The following is a 23625-nucleotide window of genomic DNA, read 5'->3' on the forward strand; positions in this document are numbered from 1 at the left end:
CAAGCTTGTACTTGAATGGGGATTCTCTATCTCTCTGCGCTAGTTGTCTGTAATCTGGAAATAGGTCAGTCTTTCCACCTAATCATGTGCTTCTGCCTTCGGGTCAGCTGGAGCCCATGTCTAGCACCTGGTATGTCAGCAGAGTTAGGCAGTTCCCCTGTAATTGCTTATTCTACAAGCACTTGACAGTGGTCTGGTCACCAAGTTGTAGAGCACAAGACATACTTACAATAGCAACCAATTAGTTGACTGGAACAGTCCCTGTAACACGTGACCAACCTTATCCATATTTCTAAAGCATTGCCCTCTATTTAGAAGTTCCTGCTCAGATGGAACACCCCCAGAGCCTGTCTGTTTTAGTGAGTCATGCGTGGTGTCAAGGTCTCGCTGTTCAGCTGCCCACTGAATCCCTCCCCTCTGTAAGGCACTGACAAACTGAGAGAAGAATGGCAGCGCATGACTGTCATTGAAAATACAATCCACAGCCGACAGGCCAAACACACCTTTTGAGCTAATAACATTTTACTGCAGATCATAACAAAACCTTATTTCTATCGTTGCTCAGCACATTGAAAAACAAAGAGAAGGAGCAAAAAACTTGTGTGCAGAGGGTCCCCTCCTTTATTCAGTTCTTAAAACAAGCTGCCTCTGAAATTTCTCCCCTTGAAATGAAATCTAAAGCTTTGTCGGTGCCGAGGCAACAGCGTTCCACATTCTGGGGCTTTTTTTAGAATGACTCGGCGAGGAGAGAAAGAGAAATGGAGAGAGAGAGAGAGAGAGAGAGAGAGAGTAAGAGATAATATGGGAGGAAGAGAGAGAGAGAGGGTGACTTGAAAATGATTAATAATTAAATGGAGTGGGAAGGGACTTGAGGAGGAGAGAGCGAGAAAGGAAACAGGAAGGAGAGAGGGAGCTCGAGAGAGAGAGAGAGAGAGAGAGAGAGAGAGAGAGAGAGAGAGAGGCAGACAGAGAGAGAGAAAGATTGACAAAAAGAGAAAGAGAGCGAGAGAGAGCTAGAGCAAGTGAAGGAGAGAAAGCAGCCGTCGCCCTGTGGGATTTGGAGAAAGGGACTCTTGTTTAAAGACTACAGGTGGATCCATAAATCAGAGATGAAAGCTGTCGGAGGTGTGATGACGGAGGCAAACATAAGGGCCGCACAGCCAGGGATAAGAGCCTGGTATAGGCTGGGCCCATTATGCATCATTCCTCCTCTCCAAAACAGCCACAGCAATGCTTTCTCTATGCTACAAAATAATGACTCCGACACCACTGCAGCGAACGGAAACAATCTGAATGTACCTAAACTCTTGGAGTCTGTGGCTAGGTGTGTAATCCATTTTGCTGTGATATGTTGCTCTGTCAAAAAAAACATTGTTTTATATGTTTTGCTTGGCAGGCAAAATTTACAAACAAATGAATTCTGAGTTAAGTCATGGTTGCAGAAGTAGTATTCAAGGTGAAGGACATGATTACACATTTCCACTATTACTGCTAAATTGAATGACAATTGACATGTAGTCATTACTAAATGTATCTGATAAACCAACAGCTTAACTTACCCTTTCAACAATTCAACTTCCCTCTCAGAGGACTCCAATTCCTGGAGGTGTTGGTAGGCGGGGCCAGAATGTTTGGATCCTCCAATTGGATTTCGTCTTCCTCTGGGTATGGGCAGAGTTTTACGAGGTACTGACCAATGGGTGGCTTTACTTATCTGGTCTGGACTATGAGACAGGGAGCTGCTTCTAAAATCAAACACAGGGACAGGGATCAAAAGTGATTTTTGTCACTTAAAGGTATTCTGTATGATACATCACATTAACTGTAGCCTAACATTGTTATGTTACTATCTCTATTGTGAGCCATCACATGGCTGTGGATGAGAAGATTTAACACCAGGAGTTCCCTCGTCCAGAAAATGAACAACTGAAAATTCACATCAAAACTGCCACAAGGCAACACACAGCTAGAATGCCCATGCTATTCAGCGGAACAACGTAAACTACTAAAGACAGATTATTGGACAAGTGTGGCGATTGTCAATCCATCAGGGATAAAAGGAATCATGCCATTTCTCCAGTCAATTAAACTAGAGTTTCCCTTGTCACACAACTTTTGTGTCCCTCTGCTAATATTTCCTGTTTCCTGCTGCAGTGTGGGTTTTTGGGATTCTGCTGTGTTTTGACATGATTGAAGTTTGGGGTGTGAAGTGATTGATTTATCATGTGCAGTGAGGACTTTGAAGACTTCTCTCTGTCCCAGATCATATTTTTATTGGTAGTTTATCTCTAATGCACATAAAATGCTTATAGACAATTAAAGCACATGTCATTTAATTTCAGATAAGCCTTGCAACTAACCAGCTGCCAAAGGAGTGAGGATAGAACAATGTGATGCACAAATAGTTCCTAGACACAAAATCCACTAAAGAGCTTGTCAAGTTTCAAGCTGTTTTGGAAACATATCTTCACTTCCATTTGCTGAAAACTGTATCCAAATGAAGCCGACACTAAGCCGACACAATTCCAATCATACAAACTGAGATGATCCTTTAAAGTCCACTTATGGCAAGGTCAAGGACTGTAAGCAAACAATATACAATCCAGCCACTGAAAAAAAAGGGGAATCAAATTGTTGTCGGATCTTAAAACGTAAAAACCAGGCGGGTGTGGATTAGGCCAAACAGACATAAAATGATTTGTTTATCTGTAATCCCAACAGACATGCATGGAAGGCTAAGGCGTACACACACACACACACACACACACACACACACACACACACACACACACACACAAACACTGACAAGGAAAGGTAGATCTCTAGAGCCACCATAATGACCTTGTAATTATGCAGGCAGGTTGGTGTGCTGGCGAAATTCACAATGCGTTATGAGTGAGTGCGGTTTCCCTAGTCCTGAAGTCATGTAAAGTCAATATAATTCCTTGGGTCCCGGCTCGCATGCAGCTCACTGAATACAAATGGAATACGAAAGCAGAGGATAGCAGGAAATACCACTGAGCAGTTAATGATGGATATCGGGCCTTTGAATGAGAGAGATCAGCTTGACTGTGATTGGACTTCATTGTAATGCTAAAGACTAGCTGTTCCCAGAGCTTATATATGGCTAGCGCTGACATTTGAATCATATGGGATTTTGAATAATGTAAGTCTACGCAGTTATACATCTTTTGCCTACATGTGGTCTTCCAGTAAGCTAATGTCGTATAATGATTTAAGACACAACAGATCATTCCATTAGCGCATTATTCCGCAATGTGGCAATTTACTCAATGTAAATACAGCAGTTGGCTCATAAAGAACATTTCATGTAGTTGGAGTCAGATCTCTGACCCTTTGCTGGTATGTTCATCCCGGTTACAGATATGCGCATTAAAATGTTTATCTACAATTTAATTACTATCATTTATTAAAACATACAATAAATCCACAATTATCTCCGGCTGCACTGTAATGTGGTTAATTTGATTTCTCTCTTCTCTGCGTCTCTGTGAATTACTGTAAGGGGCATAGAACCAATCCTCATAGCACATTATTAGGATAATCATTATGATTTTTGTCCTTGTACGATGTTGTTCCACAAAGAAGTATGCATCATTCAGACCACTGAGATCTATGTGTGAACATCATACCTGTAATGTTTTCCTGTGTCTGGACCTCTGGAGTCGTCGGTAGGAGTGGCGTTGCACTGGGAAAAGCTGGACTTGCAAACAGCTCCCTCATGTGGCTGGGAGGACCTCTTACAATACTGCAAAATAAACAAAGACATTTAAAAACACATAACCTATTACTGTATCAGCATTAATCTATATTGATTAGATGGATCATATTGCTTGTTTAGGCATACAATAAAAATATGTTTGGACTATGCAAATAGTTAAGTACAGGTAGGCACAGATGTTTTCTTTTTAGCACTCCATTTCCAGAGTCAGTATGGAATGGCCATGTTCTTTTGGAGGCATATCACTTAACATAACCCAGTGTGCTCACACACAATCCCCCCTTTGATTGCCACAGCGTGAGGTAGACCATTACGGGACTAGAGAAGAATGATTACAGGAATCTAAATGGCATTCCTGCTCTCTATATCTATTCCACTCTCCTTCCTCTATTTTGCTGTGTCAATGAGGGAGAACGGAAGAGAAATTGAAATTGAAGTAGAACTATACATCTCAAGTGTAGTATAGGAATGCTGATAGTTGATAAAGGAGTGATGTAGAGAAGGAGAGCCACTATAAATGGATATTACGCCCGGACAGACAGCAGATTAACCCAAGGAGGTTCCTGGTACCACTATCCCTGATAACAACCATGCATTAATCCAAGATAAGATTATATTAAATAATTTCTCAGATTTATTTTATTATTGTCGCCTAGAGCCTACAGCGCGAGCATGATTTATTAGGAATTCCTCACACTGAGAGCCATTTCTGATAATGGAGCTCTAATAATGAATTCACTGACACAATAGAAATAATACTAGGTCAAGTATAAATGGTTCCAATAAGGGTGTAAGAATCTGGGTTAAATAGATGGACTCATGTAGCAATTTGCCAACCAACCAGTTTAACTTGTTGGTGAGCTCAATTAACAGTACACGCAAACAATGATGATCTAGAATTACAGAAATAGCTATTGGTGTAAGGACAGACGCTTGGAGACGAGATGCAAGTACAGGGAGTGAACAATTAATAAATATCTGACAAGAAACAAGCAAGGACAGCGTCTGAACAGGGGAAACATAACAACAATAATGCTGACACGGGGAACAAACTGAGGAACAGACAGATATGGAAGGGACCATCAACAAAGTGAAGGAGTCCAGGTGAGTCCAATATTGCGCTGATGCCCATAATGATGGTGACAGGTGTGCGTAATGATTGGCAGTCTGGTGCCCTCGCGTGCCAGGGAGGGGGAGCGGGAGAGCTTGACGGGCCGGCCGAGACATGGGAGTCAGACAAGCCGGCTGAGGCATGGAATCCCAACAGGCCGGCTAAGGCGTGTGAGCCAGACGATATGGCTGAGACGTGGGAGCCCGACGGGCTGGCTGAGGCACGGGAGCCTGACGAGACGGCTGAGGCATGACGTGGGGTGGGAGCCTGCCGAGCCAACCGAGGCACCCCAGGTTCCTTTGGCAGAGGCACCCCACGTCACCAACAAAACAAAAAACTCCTTGATGCTTCAAATTGTGGTTTCAGCATTCTGTAAGTACAGACACTTGGAGATGGGAAGCAAGTGCAGGGAGTGAATATTTAATTAATAAAACATTAAACAAGACAGGACAGCTTCTGGACATGAACAACATAATGACAATAATGCTGACACAGGGAACAAACTGAGGAACAGATAGATAAAGGAGGGGCAATCAACAAAGTGGAGTCCAGGTGAGTCCAATATTGTGCTGATGCGTGTAATGATGGTTACATGTGTGCGTAATGATGGGTAGCCTGGTGCCCTCAAGCACCAAGGAGGGGGAGTGGGAGCAGATGTGAGAATTGGAGGTATTTCAACAGAGAACTGGATGACTCCTTAACCTTAAGACTAGACATGTCTCTGAGTCTGAACCACCTTTTAAAGTATCCAGTGTGCACATTGGCATGACCAAAATGAGAGACCTGTAACTTGTTTCTTAATAGCAAGAAGGTGCCTTCAAGGATTTCCTGCAGATCTTCGATGGCATTCTCATTATTTTTACACCATATCAATGGTGCCTACTACTGTGCCCTGTCTACCCTCTTCCTGTCCACTGCTGCCAGGGCTGACTTTGTCATGTTGATGGGGAAACAGCATGAGCCCGGACTAAGTAAAGGAGATGTCATCATGACTTCTCAGCTGTATGACTAATAGCAGGATAGTGAGCTCATTAGGTAGACTCTTGCTATCTATTCCTTGTCCTAAGCTGACCTTCCATTTGGATACTTGGATCTTGGACAAATATGGGTCCTTGACTTGTACCTGGTTCTTTCAGAATAATCAATACTGATACATTTATCACAACATTAATAAGGAGGCATGGATTTCAAATACACAACATTAAATTAATGCAGCAAGATTAAAAAGATTACTATAATTCAAATGTGATTTTGAATTAATCAAGCCAAATTAATGTATTATTCAGGAAAGCAACTTTGGTTTTAGAAGTGGGGGGGGCAATAACCTGGCAGGGGGTCTTCCCTCAGAATTTCTGGGGGCATGTAAAGCTAATTTCCTGCATGAGTAGTCTTTTCTTTCAACTAATCAATTGGTCGAAAATTTTAAATGTGTATTTTTCCATATATAGAAACACCCTATGTGTTTTAATCAAATCAACTGTAAGTACTGAACTTGTCTGATGCTTTAAGCACGCTGTTTGATTAAATAATGAAGACACACAAAAGAGATCAAGATAGCTGAACCAGAAGAAAAAAGCCTTTTCTGGACCTTCCTTCTCCCGCTGCTGCTAGCCTTCGTAGATTCTGCTCTCACGACTCTCTCTCCTGGGTGAGGATCGAAGGGCCCATCAGCAAGGCCAATGGACGACAGACTCTCTCTCCTGGGGGAGTTGGCCCGGTTTTATGACTTAAAAACCTCACCGTAAATACCTGGCAGAAACTCTCCCTTTGGCTCTGCAGTATTGAGAATGGAATGTCTGAGTGTTACAGAGAGACTCTTGCCAAAGAACTTAAAGACTGTCTAACATAATAACTGTATCTCTGAGGGTGTACACATTGTAGTTATCAGGTTTGCATCTAAATGTTTTATAAAATTAATTATTAAGTACAAGAATACTTTTGTGGAGATAACAATGTGATTTTAGCCATCTAAATGAGAATTGTTTTTCATATCAACTTTTGCTCAGTCAGTAACCACGCCCATGTGAGTACAGACATTGTGTCGGCGTGATGGAATGCCCCCTTTTTACCCAAGGAAAAAAGGACTTGTAACCAAATGTACGTTAGATTAGAGAATGTGAGGACGTGGTCCACACGTTGAAATAGTTGAAATTTAAATACAGACCAGACAGCGTAGAGCGGTAGCTACACAGCTGACAAATGGTTTAAAACAAAAACACCAGAAAATGGTAAGACCCTCTGAAACTCTCGAGTGAAGAAGATAAAGACTACACCGGAACATTCAGTCTGCAGCTGTTTAAGTACTGGTACTCTAGTAAACTCGACCAAAGACCACCGCTTGTGTAACAGCTGGAGTATCCCTTCTAACAAGCATTCTTAGACAAAGAAGCCTACAACTGTAAAGAACAGTTTCCTCTCACCACCATTGGTACCGCCGAAGGATACTTTCTAAGATCAAATTTAAAGGACACTCTAACACGGAACCCAAACCGGCTGTGTGCATGCACCAGCATGCGCTATAGTGCAAAAATGCATTTTGTCCCGCAGGTCAAAATATCAAAACAAACTCTGAACCAATGACATTAATTTGGGGACAGGTCGGAAAACATTAAACATGTATGGCAATTTAGCTAGTTTAGCTTGCACTTGCTAGCTAATTTGTCCTATTTAGCTAGCTTGCTGTTGCTAGCTTATTTGTCCTGGCATATAAAGATTGAGTTGTTATTTTACCTGAAATGCACAAGGTCCTCGACTTCGACAATTAATCCACACATAAAATGGTCAACCGAATCGCTTCAACCGTATCTCTCCTCCATCCAGGCTTTTTCATCTTTGAACTTATATGGTGATTGGCATCTACACTTTCATAGTATTACCACAACAACCGGAAAAACAGTTTGTCTTTCAATCACCCACGTGGGTATAACCAATGAGGAGATGGGAGAGGCAGGACTTGCAGCGCGATCTGCATCAGAAATAGGAATGACTTTTGCACACGCGAGCAGTGTGTGCGAGCAGTGTGGGTGCAATAGTTAAATAACATATATTCCTAAATTTATTTAGCAACGCTCACTCACGCGATGCGAGCAGTGTAGTCAGAGTATTACGACAAAGAAGCGAACTACAACAAAGAAGAACATTGTGACTTCTGGTGAACAACCAGAGACTTACACAACCAGGAATACATCGAACCACTTCCCATAGACAGATTGAATTCAACAGAGAGATGACAAAGACATCCATGCGTAAATATATTCATTGTAATTGTTTTTGGAATGAGTGGTCATTCATGTGAAAAGTATCCATTCCTATGCGCATAGCTTCTACATGTACAGTGGGGAGAACAAGTATTTGAAACACTGCCGATTTTGCTGAAACATTTGTTTTCCTAAAATACTTATTTTCCACCATAATTTGCAAATTAATTCATTAAAAATCCTACAATGTGATTTTCTGGATTTTTTCTCTCTCATTTTGTCTGTCATAGTTGAAGTGTACCTATGACGAAAATTACAGGCCTCTCTCATCTTTTTAAGTGGGAGAACTTGCACAATTGGTGGATGACTAAATACTTTTTTTGCCCCACTGTATGTAATCCTGTGTGATTATTGAAGTTAGTTAGTAAAATAATTAAGCCAATTTCTGTACCGCTGATTCATGACTTAGGCTAGGGTTCGTGCAGATTTACGAGGTCAACGACATTCAGAATGAGAATGATATATGAGGAAATTATAAATTGGTGACTGTTATGATGTCGATATATTCTGATACATTTTTGTGTTCATTTGGGAAATGTTAACTCATTAAAAAAACGTTTTCCGTTGTGCCCCAGATTCCTAATGAGTTAATTGTTACATGATTAATTTAATCGGGTAATAACTAAACATAGGAGGTAATTATTTGATGAATAGCAGTCTTCACATTAATGTAGTCACGTCACGACACTGCCATTATTCTCCTGACGTTGCCGGTAAATAGGCTACTCCAGCGGTCGGCAACCTTTTTCCATTTGGAGTGAACGTATCTTACCATTAATACCAATCTGGGTGCCAGTGATGATTTTCATAAGCACATGTTTGTGGAACAGTTTCATTTAATTTAGAATAAATAGTATTGTATCTCAAAATCATTGTCTGTGGTTAATCTAAATCTAAATGAAAATTCTAAAAATCTAAAAGTAACTTTAATTCCCATTTTTATTTTTTATTTAACCAGGTAGGCAAGTTGAGAACAAGATCTCTTTTACAATTGCGACCTGGCCAAGATAAAGCCAAGCAGTTCGACACATACAACAACACATGGAATAAAACAAGCATACAGTCAATAATACAGTCAATAATACAGTAGAAAAATAACTCTATATACAATGTGAGCAAGTGAGGTGAGATAAGGGAGGTAAAGGCAAAAAAGGACATGGTGGCGAAGTAAATACAATATAGCAAATAAAACACTGGAATGGTTGATTTGCTGTGGAAGAATGTGCAAAGTAGAGATAGAAATAATGGGGTGCAAAGGAGCAAAATAAATAAATAAATACAGTAGGGAAAGAGGTAATTGTTTGGGCTAAATTATAGATGGGCTATGTACAGGTGCAGTAATCTGTGAGCTGCTCTGACAGCTGGTGCTTAAAGCTAGAGGGGGAGATAAGTGTTTCTAGTTTCAGAGATTTTTGTAGTTCGTTCCAGCATTGGCAGCAGAGCACTGGAAGGAGAGGCAGCCAAAGGAAGAATTGGTTTTGGGGGTGACCAGAGACATATACCTGCTGGAGTGCATGCTACAGGTGGGTGCTGCTATGGTGACCAGCGAGTTGAGATAAGTGGGGACTTTACCTAGCAGGGTCTTGTACATGACCTGGAGCCAGTGGGTTTGGCGACGAGTATGAAGCGAGGGCCAGCCAACGAGAGCGTACAGGTCACAGTGGTGGGTAGTATATGGGGCTTTGGTGACAAAACAGATGGCACTGTGATAGACTGCATCCAATTTATTGCGTAGGGCATTGGAGGCTATTTTGTAAATGACATTGCCGAAGTCGAGGATTGGTAGGATGGTCAGTTTTACAAGGGCATGTTTGGCAGCATGAGTGAAGGATGCTTTGTTGCAAAATAGGAAGCCAATTATAGATTTAACTTTGGATTCGAGATGTTTGATGTGAGTCTGGAAGGAGAGTTTACAGTGTAACAGACACCTAGGTATTTGTAGTTGTCCACATATTCTAAGTCAGAGCCGTCCAGAGTAGTGATGTTGAACAGGCGGGCAGGTAAAGGCAGCAATCAGTTGAAGAGCATGCATTTAGTTTTACTTGTATTTCAGAGCAATTGGAGGCCACGAGAGTTGTATGGCATTGAAGCTCGTCTGGAGGGTTGTTAACACAGTGTCCAAAGAAAGGCCAGAAGTATACAGAATGTAGTCGTCTGCGTAGAGGTAGATCAGAGACTCACCAGCAGCAAGAGCGACATCATTGATGTACACAGAGAAGAGAGTTGGTCCTAGAATTGAATCCTGTGGCACCCCCATAGAGACTGACAGAGGCCCGGACAACAGACCCTCCGATTTGATACACTGAACTCTAGCAGAGAAGTAGTTGGCGAACCAGGCGAGGCAATTATTTGAGAAACCAAGGCTGTCGAGTCTGCCGATGAGGATGTGGTGATTGACAGAGTCGAAAGCCTTGGCCAGGTCAATGAACATGGCTGTACAGTATTGCTTCTTAAGATATCGTTTAGGACCTTGAGCGTGGCTGAGGTGCACCCATGACTAGCTAAGGAACTAGATTGCATATCTGAGAAAGTAAGGGTCCAGATTGTCTAGCCCGGCTGATTTGTAGGGGCCCAGATTTTGCAGCTCTTTCAGAACATCAGCTGACTGGATTTGGGAGAAGGAGAAATGGGGACGGCTTGGGCGAGTTGCTGTGGGGGGTGCACTGCTGTTGACCGGGGTAGGGGTAGCCAGGTGGAAAGCATGGCCAGCTGTAGAAAAATGCTTATTGAAATTCTCAATTATAATGGATTTATCAGTGGTGACAGTGTTTCCTATCGTCAGTTCAGTGGGCAGCTGGGAGGAGGTGTTCTTATTCTCCATGGACATTACAGTTTATGTTGCAGGAAGCAAATTTCTGCTTGAAAAAGCTAGCCTTTGCTTTTCTAACTGCCTGTGTATATTGGTTTCTAGCTTCCCTAAAAAGTTGCATATCACGGGGGCTGTTCAATGCTAATGCAGAACACCATAGGATGTTTTTGTTTTGGTTAAGGGCAGTCGGGTCTAGAGAGAACCAAGGGCTATATCTGTTCCTGGTTCTAAATTTCTTGAATGGGGCATGATACAAAAAATAACCAGGCATCCTCTACTGACGGGATGAGATCAATATCCTTCCAGGATACCCCGGCCAGGGCGATTAGAAAGGCTTGCTCGCTGAAGTGTTTCAGGGAGCGTTTGACAGTGATGAGTGGAGGTCGTTTGACCGCTGACCCATTATGGATGCAGGCAATGAGGCAGTGATCGCTGAGATCTTGGTTGAAAACCGCAGAGGTGTATTTAGAGGGCAAGTTGGTTAGGATCATATCTATGAGGGTGCCCGTGTTTACGGCTTTGGGTGGTACCTGGTAGGTTCATTGATAATTTGTGTGAGATTGAGGGCATCAATCTTATATTATAGGATGGCTGGGGTGTTAAGAATGTTCCAGTTTAGGTCGCCTAGCAGCACGAGCTCTGAAGATAGATGGGGGGCAATCAGAGAGTGGTCTATAGCAGGTGGCAACGGTGAGAGACTTGTTTTTAGAGAGGTGGATTTTTAAAAGTAGAAGTTCAAATTGTTTGGGTACAGACCTGGATAGTAGGACAGAACTCTGCAGGCTATCTTTGCAGTAGATTGCAACACCGCCCCCTTTGGCCATTCTATCTTATCTGAAAATGTTGTAGTTAAGCATGAACATTTCTGAATTTTTGGTGGTCTTCCTAAGCCAGGATTCAGACAAGGCTAGAACATCCGGGTTGGCAGAGTGTGCTAAAGCAGTGAATAAAACAAACTTAGGGAGGAGGCTTCTAATGTTAACATGTATGAAAGCAAGGCTATTACGGTTACAGAAGTCATCAAATTAGAGCGCCTGGGGAATAGGAGTGGAGCTAGGCACTGCAGGGCCTGGATTCACCTCTACATCACCAGAGGAACAGAGGAGGTGTAGGATAAGGCTAAAAACTATGAAAATTGGTCATCTAGAACGTCTAGAACAGAGAGTTAAAGGAGGGTTCTCGGGGCGATAAAATAGCTTCAAGGTATAATGTACAGACAAAGGTATGGTAGGATGTGAATACAGTGGAGGTAAAGGTATTGAGTGATGATGAGAGAGATATTGTCTCTAGAAACATGATTGAAACCAGGGGATGTCATCGCATGTGTGGGCGGTGGAACTGAAAGGTTGGATAAGGTATAGTGAGAAGGGCTAGAGGCTCTACAGTGAAATAAGCCAATAAACACTAACCAGAACAGCAATGGACAAGGCATATTGACATTAAGGAGATGCATGCTTAGTCGAGTGATCATAAGGGTCCAGTGAGTAGTGAGGTTGGTTGGGGTCACGGCGATTCAGACAGCTAGCCGTGCCATCGGTAGCAAGCTAGCATAGGATTGAGGTTTGTTTTTAGCCACCTCGTGCGTTTCCATCGGTAGATTAGTGGGGTTCCGTGTGGTAGAGGGGATCAATCCAATTGGCAAAATAGATATAGTTATAGTGACCCAAGAAAAATTATCCGAATAGACCTATTCAGATAGCAGCCGATAAGACAGCTAACGATTAGCTGGCCGTAGATGGGCATTCAGGTAACGTCACAACCGAGGGGCCAGTTGGATAACTCCCTCGGGCAGATAACGTCGGTAGTCCAGTCGTGAAGGCCCGGTGGTGCTCCGCATTGGCAGTAAAACGGGTCCGGATAGGTGATTGTAGCCCAGGTGTGGCTGATGGAACTCTTCAGCTGGCTAGCTCCGGAATAATTGACCCCAAAACTCAAGCATGAAACATATTTGTCAGTGTTTTACACTTACAGCACGGGAATTACATTTCTGGGTGCATGATATTCAGTTTCACTGGCATATAGGATGTTCTATGGACGGTCTTATACTGCAGTAATTTATGTCTGAGATTATATGAACATGACTGGGCATTCAAACAAACCTGTATCCATTCATCATCATCAATATTATGCTGTGTACTCACTGTGCACCATGACATTGTAGTCTGTAGAACTGTTTATACTGTGTCTGTGTGAAAAGTAGGGAATTAGCTATAAGTAGTACCTAGCCAGTTAGTATTATTGAATTACTATGGGTTTATGACCTACACACACTTCAGTGGGTATTGTAGGCAGGTAACCATGCAACAATTAAGATCAAATATTGTAGCCTTGCAACGTATGTGAATAGGCAACATTACATTTTGAAGTCAGAGTTTATTTTCTCTCGCTTCAGCTCAAATAATGGCCACCATTGATTAAGAAAATGTACATAATTGTAATTGTGCATTCTTTGCATACTGTCTGTTGAAGCTTGCATCGAAAAAGTGCTTAAAAATCTGTAAAAATGGAGTACGCATTTGAGAAGTGCCCTCTGTGCTCCATTTCACATACTTCGATTTGGACTCATTTGCGTGCTCGTAGTATAGTATTTTGAGAAACACCAATTAGCTAACGTTACACGTCAGTTACAATACTAGTACAGCACTGGGAATAAATACTCAAACAGCAGTTGCCTTGCCAGCTAGATCAGTCAAATAAAGTGCAATCAGTTTCTACTCTGCTTGCTTTTACAACTTTGAGAAAAAATGCAACACATAGACAGTGTATTCACATAGACAGCAGTAGCAGACAGCAGCACTGTGCTGGTCAGAAGCTTTGCCTTCATACAGCATGTCCACAAACTCTGTGGTGTCTGTGTGGTCCTAAATAATCCAGCCCGGTTTAAACCGCCAAACAGTCTACTTGACTGCTCTGAGGCCTCCACGTGTTCCTAAAGCACACCGATGCCACTTTTTTTAATAACAGGGCAATGATAAAACTGGGGAGACAAAAATTCAATTTTAGAATATGGGGGGTGGGTCATGTCCCCCCCACCCCCATTGAAAGTTGAGTCACTGTTATTATTGTTTGCTGAATGCAATATTTATTTTCAAATTGATGGTAATAAAGTGTTATGACATTTCAGAAATCTCTAGACTAGAAAGGGAGGGAGGAAGAAAATTAGGATGCATGAAAAAATGTGACACGCTCCCACACAATGGGACTATGAAATGTCTTATTTTCAAAATAGACAGCTTCAAGGGCTAAATATTACACAAGGAAGAATTGCACCATGTCTGCTTTGTAAAAAATAGAGAGAGTCAGACATGGCTGCAGACAAGCATCATCTCACTGTTAATCCCTAGAAGCTCTCAGTCTCACATCAGAATTAGACATTCATCCATGTTTTCAAATGTCAAATTCCGAAGTTGTTCCAAACGAAAAAAGATTGCAGTCAGAATGCAGTATAACTGAAGTACACAGCAGTATAACAGCAGTAGAACTGCAGTATGCGGAAAATACTCATCCAAAATCAATTTTTTTTACTGCAGTAATTTTGCAGTGTAACTGCAATAAGAATGCAGTTTATTCTGCATTTACTGTGTCCAAAAAACCATAGGTTACTGCAGTTACTGAACTTTTAATGCAGTTTCAAATCTGCCCCCCCCCAAAATTATAAAGGCACATTTTGTCATACCCTGACCTTAGAGAGCCTTTTTATGTTTCTATTTGGTTTGGTCAAGGTGTGATTTGGGTGGGCATTCTATGTGTTGTATTTATTTGTGTTTGGCCGAGTGTGGTTCCCAGTCAGAGGCACCTGTCTATCGTCGTGTCTGATAGGGAATCATACTTAGGTAGCCTTTTTTCCCACCTATGTTGTGGGATCTTGTCCTTGTATTGTTGCTGTTGAGCCCTACAAGGCTGTAGTGGTTCTCGCTTTCCTGTTTTTGTGGTTATCATTAAAGAATATGATTAACTTACCTCACGCTGCATCTTGGTCTAATTCGACCAATGACGATCGTCACAAATTTTGAAGTGTTGAAGGTTAAGTTTAGGGATTAACTCCACATTTTTAAGGTTACGTTTAAGTTTAGGCATTAACCCCTAGAGTCAATTGACACACCGGTGCATCAGTCTAAATTACATAACAAAAAAATCCCCATCAAAATCAGTCAGTTTAAGCTAGAGAGACAGTATCTGTTGTTTTGCATTGGATGCGTCTCAATCAACCGCATCCGCCAGTTTCGCACTTCCGCATCTGTGGTGAAAGGTGGCAGACCATGAGACATCCCTAAAATCGGTCTTCTTATGAAAACGGTTCACAAGTGTCACGGGACTCGTCTGAAGGTAACCGGTATCGGCTGTAAAAAATGTATGGAAGTATGTAGGTAGTTTTATGCCTAACCCAAAAAAGGGTTGAAATACGTGTAAAATAAATAAATAAACATATATATACAGTATCAGTCAAAAGTTTGGACACACCAACTCATTAAAGGGTTTTTCCAACAGTCTTGAAGGAGTTCCCACATATGCTGAGCACTTGTTGGCTGCTTTTCCTTCACTCTGCGGTCCAATTCATCCCAAACCATCTCAATTGGGTTGAAGTCGAGTGATTGTGGAGGCCAGGTCATCTGATGCAGCACTCCATCACTCTCCTTGTTCGAATAGACCTTACACAGCCTTGAGGTGTGTTTTGGGTCATTGTCCTGTTGAAAAACAAGTGATAGTGTCACTAAGCGTAAACCAGATGGGATGGCATATAGCTTCAGAATGCTGTGGTAGCCATGCTGGTTAAGTGTGCCTTGATTTCTAAATAAATCACTGGCAGTGTCACCAGCAAAGCACCCCCACACCATCACACCTCCTCCTCCATGCTTCATGGTGGAAACCACACATACCGAGATCATCCGTTCACCTACTCTGCGTCTCACAAACATACGGTGGTTGGAACCAAAAATCTCACATTTGGACCCATCAGACTATCGTGATGTTGTATTAGTTAATGTGACGACTGTTGCTCATAGAATGATTAAAAGTTTCTAATTTGCTTGATTAACTGATTCAAGCAATTATTAACTCATTAACCTGGGGCACCATGGGGAAATTTGTTTTATTGAGTTTCTATTTGCCAAATTAACTCAAAGAATATCAGAATATGGATTTTACAACAGCCGCTAATTAATCAGTTACCTCTACAGTCTCATTCTGAAAGTCGCATAATCCCGGAATCTGCACAGACCCGGGTCTCACCAATGAGTTCGTACCACACCAATCTTAGTTGAGTATTTATTTACTAGAAAGCTAAAATGATGATAAAAGATACTCATACACAAAAACACATTCTAGGCTATTGATTAGAACTTAGTATAACGGGCCAACATACTATGGCGTGTGTTACCCAAAATGGGGATTTAAAAGAGAGAAAAAGAGAATGTAGACGAGAGAAATATACATTTGGGTGAATTTGTCAGTTATGCTTATTATAACCCTAGCCTTGCCCCAAACTGCCACTCTTATGGGTCAGAATACAATGATGTAATTAAGTGTGGAAGATCTCCGTGGATTCCCCGCGTGGACCGTTCAGGCTGCTCAATGACGCACAATGACGCACTCCGGCGCAACTCTCTGGTTGTCCTCACGATGTCAGGGTCCTTTTGGCTTAGGGGTCTGTTCCCTCGCCCTTGCTCTGGAAGGTGTCTTCTGTGGACAGACAGCTATGTAGCTCAGAGCTCACAGCGTAGGAATGAAACAGTGCAGATACCATGGGGAGTGGAGGCTAGGTGGTCCGACTTGAATTCACCCGCTTAGACACAGCTACTCATCGATAGCTTGGGTAGAAAAAGAATTATTTGTCTACAAACTTGTGTTGCGTTTTGGGTTCGTTGACTTTTTAACACTCGGCAGCAGCTTGGGTCACTTAGTCTGATCTGTCAATTCTTCAATCACAGGTTTTATACCCTCGGGTCAGAAGTGGGCATTACCGCCTTTAGGGCAATTCTCTGGGCGTACCAAGTTAAAAGGCAAGTTCTAGATTTGACTCAAATCCAATTTTACACAACTAACTTCACATTTCATCTTTACCAAAACATTCTCTTTGATTTGGACATTTTCCACACAACATACAATGTATAAACATCAAACATATACTAGGAAAACTCTTAACGTTACATTGTTTTCGTAATAACTTCATAAATAAACCTTTAATAACAAAACAAAAATGACATACATTTTCATATTCCCTCTATCGTCATGACCACCATTGTGGCTGATAGAAACCATTGTTCCAATGTCCCTTTATTGCATGTTTAATGTTCTGAGGTTGGTTCTCCATATTGAGAACACACAGGAATGTTGTCTGTGGCCTAAGATTTACCATGGGCGTGAGGGGTCATAAAACCCCCACATCTTCAGACCCCTAGATCTCTCCTCCTCTGTTGGGGTTGAGAGATAATCTGTAGGGTTGTGGTCTCCTGTAACCTGACCTGATCAGGACAGTCATGACAAGACCAAAGGACAGATTACCACCGGTCTAATGCCCATTGCTCTCGTTTCTTGGCCCAAGCAAGTCTCTCCTTATTATTGGTGTCCTTTAGTAATGGTGTCTTTGCAGCAATTTAACCATGAAGGCCTGATTCACGCAGTCTCCTCTGAACAGTTGATGTTGAGACGTGTCTTGAACTCTGTGAAGCATTTATTTGTGCTGCAATCTGAGGTGCAGTTAACTCTAATGAACGTATCCTCTGCAGCAGAGGTAACTCTGGGTCTTTCTTTGCTGTGGCGATCCTCATGAGAGCCAGGTTCATCATAGAGCTAGATGGTTTTTGTGACTGTACTTGAATAAACGTTCAAAGTTCTTGACTGACTGACCTTCATCTCTTAAAGTAATGATGTACTGTCATTTTTCTTTGCTTATTTGAGATGTTCTTGCCATAATATAGACTTGTTTTTTTGTACCAAATAGGGCTATCTTCTGTATACCACACCTACTTTGTCACAACACAACTGATTGGCTCAAATGCATCTTAGGGCAAGGCCCCTATTTTTCTCAATTGCGGCCTGAATGGCGTGCCCAAAGTAAACTGCCTGTTGATCAGGCCCTGAAGCCAGGACATGCTGTGCGTTTTCTTGCTAACCTTACATTGCTACCTGACAACTTTACGTTTTTTACTTTTTAATCAACGTTTATATTTTTAGTTTTCCCTCACTCAAATTTCTTTCTTGTTTTCATTCAACTTTTTCACTCCGGGCGCTATATCTGGACGTGGTTCGTCAGGACCTCCACCAGCCGAAGCTAAGTAGTAACATTAACATGATGCCTTCTAATTGCAGTCGCTGTACTCATAATATATAGGAGAACGATCGTCTTACAGCGAGGATAGCTGTGCTGCAAGCCCAGCTTCAGAAGCAATAGTTAGGCAAGGGTAATTTCAGTGTGGGAAAGGATGAAACAGCGTCTGTGCCACCAGTAAGTACAGATAGCAGTATAAATCCCCTCGCATGGTCCCCGCAGCCGGACAACTTTCTCATGACTTCTGGAGGGAAATGCTGTAGGAATGCTCAACCGGTGTCGCTCATTCAGCCGACAGAAACTTTCAACCGGTTCTCCCCATTGAGGAGCGAGTCGGAGTCAGAGGCTGAGACTTCTCTGGTCTCTACTCCTCCCGTTACGGGGTCTGAGACGCCAAAGCCTCCCACCATTAGCTCTGACAAATTGAAAACCCTAGTCATTGGCGACTCCATTACCCGCAGTATTAGACTTCAAACAAATATCCAGCGATCACACACTGTTTACCAGGGGGCAGGGCTACCGACGTTAAGGCTAATCTGAAGATGGTGCTGGCTAAAGCTAAAACTGGCGAGTGTAGAGAGTATAGGGATATTGTTATCCACGTCGGCACCAACGATGTTAGGATGAAACAGTCAGAGGTCACCAAGCGCAACATAGCTTCAGCGTGTAAATCAGCTAGAAAGATGTGTCGGCATTGAGTAATTGTCTCTGGCCCCATCCCAGTTAGGGGGAGTGATGAGCTCTACAGCAGTCTCACAACTCAATCGCTGGTTGAAAACTGTTTTCTGGCCCTTCCAAAAGATTGTATTTGTAGATAATTGGCCCTCTTTCTGGGACTCACCCACAAACAGGACCAAGCCTGGCCTGTTGAAGAGTGACGGACTCCATCCTATCTGGAGGGGTGCTCTCATTTTATCTACAAACATAGACAGGGCTTTAACTCCCCTAGCTCCACAATGAAATAGGGTGCAGGCCAGGCAGCAGGCTGTTAGCCAGCCTGCCAGCTTAGTGGAGTCTGCCACTATCACAGTCAGTGTAGTCAGCTCAGCTATCCCCATTGAGACCGTGTCTGTGCCTCGACCTAGGTGGTTGGGCAAAACTAAACATGGCGGTGTTTGCCTTAGCAATCTCACTGGAATAAATACCTCCTCCATTCCTGCCATTATTGAAAGTGATTGTGATACCTCACATCTCAAAATAGGGCTACTTAATGTTAGCTCCCTCACTTCCAAGGCAGTTATAGTCAATAAACGATGGCTTAAGCCTGATGAATTTACTGTTGAATTTACTGTGTTCAATGAGGCCTCACCTCCTGGTTACACTAGTGACCATATCCCCTGCGCATCCCACGAAGGCGGAGGTGTTGCTAACATTTACAATAGGAAATTTCAATTTACAAAAAAACCTGATGTTTTCGTCTTTTGAGCTTCTAGTCATGAAATCTATGCAGCCTACTCAATCACTTTTTATAGCTACTGTTTACAGTCCTCCTGGGCCATATACAGCATTCCTCACTGAGTTCCCTGAATTCCTATCGGACCTTGTAATCATAGCAGGTAATATTTAAAAACAATTCACATTGAAAAGTCCACAGACCCACTCCAAAAGGCTTTCGGAGCCATCATCGACAGTGGGTTTTGTCCAAGATGTCTCCGGACCTACTCACTGCCACAGTCATACTCTGGACCTAGTTTTGTCCCATGGAATAAATGTTGTGGATCTTAATGTTTTTGCTCGTAATCCTGGACTATCGGACCACCATTTTATTCCATTTGCAATCGCAACAAATAATCTGCTCAGACCCCAACCAAGGATCATCAAAGTCATGCTATAAATTCTCAGACAACCCAAAGATTCCTTGATGCCCTTCCAGACTCCCTCTGCCTACCCAAGGACGTCAGAGGACAAAAATCAGTTAACCACCTAACTGAGGAACTCAATTTAACCTTGTGCAATACCCTAGATGCAGTTGCACCCCTAAAAACATTTGTCATAAGAAACTAGCTCCCTGGTATACAGAAAATCCCCGAGATCTGAAGCAAGCTTCCAGAAAATTGGAACGGAAATGGCGCCACACCAAACTGGAAGTCTTCCGACTAGCTTGGAAAGACAGTACCGTGCAGTATTGAAGAGCCCTCAATGCTGCTCGATCATCCTATTTTTCCAATTTAATTGAGGAAAATAACAACAATCCCAAAAAATGTTTGATACTGTCGCAAAGCTAACTAAAAAGCAGCATTCCCCAAGAGAGGATGGCTTTCACTTCAGCAGTAATAAATTCATGAATTTCTTTGAGGAAAAGATCATGATCATTAGAAAGCAAATTACAGACTCCTCTTTAAATCTGCGTATTCCTTCAAAGCTCAGTTGTCCTAAGTCTGCACAACTCCGCCAGGACCAAGGATCAAGGGAGACACTCAAGTGTTTTAGTACTATATCTCTTGACACAATGATGAAAATAATCATGGTCTCTAAACCTTCAAGCTGCATACTGGACCCTATTCCAACTAAACTACTGAACGAGCTGCTTCCTGTGCTTGGTGCTCCTATGTTGAACATAATAGACGTCTCCCTATCCAACAGATGTGTACCAAACTCACTAAAAGTGGCAGTAATAAAGCCTCTCTTGAAAAAGCCAAACCTTGACCCAGAAAATATAAAAAACTATTGGCCTATATCGAATCTCCCATTCCTCTCAAAATGTTTTGAAAAAGCTGTTGCGCAGCAACTCACTGCCTTCCTGAAGACAAACAATGTTTCAGTCTGTTTTTAGACCCCATCATAGCACTGAGACTGCACTTCTGAAGGTGGTAAATTACCTTTTAATGGCGTCAGACCGAGGCTCTGCATCTGTCCTCGTGCTCCTAGACCTTAGTGCTGCTTTTGATACAATCGATCACCACATTCTTTTGGAGAGATTAGAAACCCAAATTGGTCTATACGGACAAGTTCTGGCCTGGTTTAGATCTTATCTGTCGGAATGATATCAGTTTGTCTCTATGGATGGTTTGTCCTCTGACAAATCAACTGTAAATGTCGGTGTTCCTCAAGGTTCCATTTTAGGACCACTATTGTTTTCACTATATATTTTACCTCTTGGGGATGTCATTCGAAAACATAATGTTAACTTTCACTGCTATGCAGATGACACACAGCTGTACATTTCGATGAAACACGGTGAAGCCCCAAAATTGCCCTCGTTGGAAGCCTGTGTTTCAGATATAAGGAAGTGGATGGCTGCAAACTTTCTACTTTTAAACTTTAAAACAGAGGTCCTTGTTCTAGGTTCAAAGAAACAAAGAGATCTTCTGTTGAATCTGACAATTCATCTTGATGGTTGTACAGTCGTCTCAAATAAAACTGTGAAGGATCTCGGCGTTACTCTGGACCCTGATCTCTCTTTTGACGAACATATCAAGACTGTTTCAAGGACAGCTTTTTTACATCTCTGTAACATTGCAAACATTAGACATTTTCAGTCCAGAAATGATGCAGAAAAATTTATCCATGCTTTTGTCACTTCTAGGTTAGACTACTGCAATGTTCTATTTTCCGGCTACCCGGATAAAGCACTAAATAAACTTCAGTTAGTGCTATATACGTATGCTAGAATCCTGACTAGGACCAAAAAACTTGATCATATTACTCCAGTGCTAGCCTCCCTACACTGGCTTCCTGTTAAGGCAAGGGCTGATTTCAAGGTTTTACTGATAACCTACAAAGCATTACATGGGCTTGCTCCTATCTATCTTTCCGATTTGGTCCTGCCGTACATACCTACACGTACGCTACGGTCACAAGATGCAGGCCTCCTAATTGTCCCTAGAATTTCTAAGCAAACAGCTGGAGGCAGGGCTTTCTCCTATAGAGCTCCATTTTTATGGAATGGTCTGCCTACCCATGTGAGAGACGCATACTTGGTCTCAACCTTTAAGTCTTCATTGAAGACTCATCTCTTCAGTAGATCCTATGATTGGGTGTAGTCTGGCCCAGGAGTGTGAAGGTGAAAGGAAAGGCACTGGAGCAATGAACTGCCCTTGCTGTATCTGCCTGGCCGGTTCCCCTCTCTCCACTGGGATTCTCTGCCTCAAACCCTATTACAGGGATTGAGTCACTGGCTTACAGGTGCTCTTCCATGCCATCTCTAGGAGGGGTGCGTCACTTGAGTGGGTTGAGTCAATGATGTTGTCTTCCTGTCTGGGTTGGCGCCCCCCCTTGGTTTGTGCCGTGGCGAAGATCTTTGTGGGCTATACTCGGCCTTGTCTCAGGATGGTAAGTTGGTGGTTGAAGATATCCCTCTAGTGGTGTGGGGGCTGTGCTTTGGCAAAGTGGCTGGGGTTATATCCTGCCTGTTTGGCCCTGTCCAGGGGTATCATCGGATGGGGCCACAGTGTCTCCTGACCCCTCCTGTCTCAGCCCCCAGTATTTATGCTGCAGAAGTTTGTGTCGGGGGGCTAGGGTCAGTCTATTACATCTGGAGTACTTCTGTCTTATCCGGTGTCCTGTGTGAATTTAAGTATGCTCTCTCTAATTCTTTCTTTCTTTCTCTTGGACAACCTGAGCCCTAGGACTATGCCTCAGGACTACCTGGCATGATGACTCCTCGCTGTCCCCAGTCCACCTGGCCGTGCTGCTACTCCAGTTTCAACTGTTCTGCCTTCGACTATGGAACCCTGACCTGTTCACCGGATGTGATACCTGTCCCAGACCTGCTGTTTTCAACTCTCTAGAGACAGCAGGAGAGGTAGAGATACTCTCAATGGTCTGCTATGAAAGTCCAACTGACATTACTCCTGAGGTGCTGACGTGTTGCAACCTCGACAACTACTGTGATTATTATTATTTGACCATGCTGGTAATTTATGAACATTTGAACATCTTAGCCATGTTCTGTTATAATCTCCACCCGGCACAGTCAGAAGAGGACTGGCCACCCCTCATAGCCTGGTTCCTCTCTAGGTTTCTTCCTAAGTTTTGGCCTTTCTATGGAGTTTTTCCTAGCCACTGTGCTTCTACACCTGCATTGCTTGCTGTTTGGAGTTTTAGGCTGGGTTTATGTACAGCACTTTAAGATATCAGCTGATTTAAGAAGGGTTATTTAAATCAATTTAAATGAATAATAATAATCAAATACATTTGATTTATTTGCATGTAATTGGTAACATTGGAAAGAACACACTTTGAAGTTTGTAGAATGGTTAAAATAATGTTGGCGAATATAACACAATAGATATGGTAAGAGAAAATCCAAAGAATAACCAACTGGATATTTTTTTTGAGAGAGACCATGAAAGGACACACTTGCTAAAATCGGATTCTTATTGAACATACGTCTTTCCATAAGAAATATTTGATTTTGATTACATTTTAGGGTATCTGAGGACTACATAGAAACATATTTTGACTTGTTGAAACAAAGTTTAAGGGTAGATTTTCGGA

The 23625-nt window shown here is 42.4% G+C and overlaps 1 protein-coding gene across 1 annotated transcript in view; it reads right to left on the reverse strand.

Moving 5' to 3' along the window:
* The window catches only part of LOC112255337 (pro-neuregulin-3, membrane-bound isoform-like), a 217345-nt gene that overhangs the window by 12041 nt on the left and 181679 nt on the right, over window positions 1-23625 (reverse strand). The window contains exons 6-7 of the mRNA XM_024428342.1: window positions 3654-3769; window positions 1560-1745 (exon numbers count right to left, since the gene is read on the reverse strand). Of these exons, the coding sequence (XP_024284110.1) occupies window positions 1560-1745; window positions 3654-3769 (302 nt within the window). The remainder of the gene's footprint in view (window positions 1-1559; window positions 1746-3653; window positions 3770-23625) is intronic.

This window comes from Oncorhynchus tshawytscha, linkage group LG01 (genome assembly GCF_018296145.1).
Source record: "Oncorhynchus tshawytscha isolate Ot180627B linkage group LG01, Otsh_v2.0, whole genome shotgun sequence".
NCBI lineage: Eukaryota > Metazoa > Chordata > Actinopteri > Salmoniformes > Salmonidae > Oncorhynchus > Oncorhynchus tshawytscha.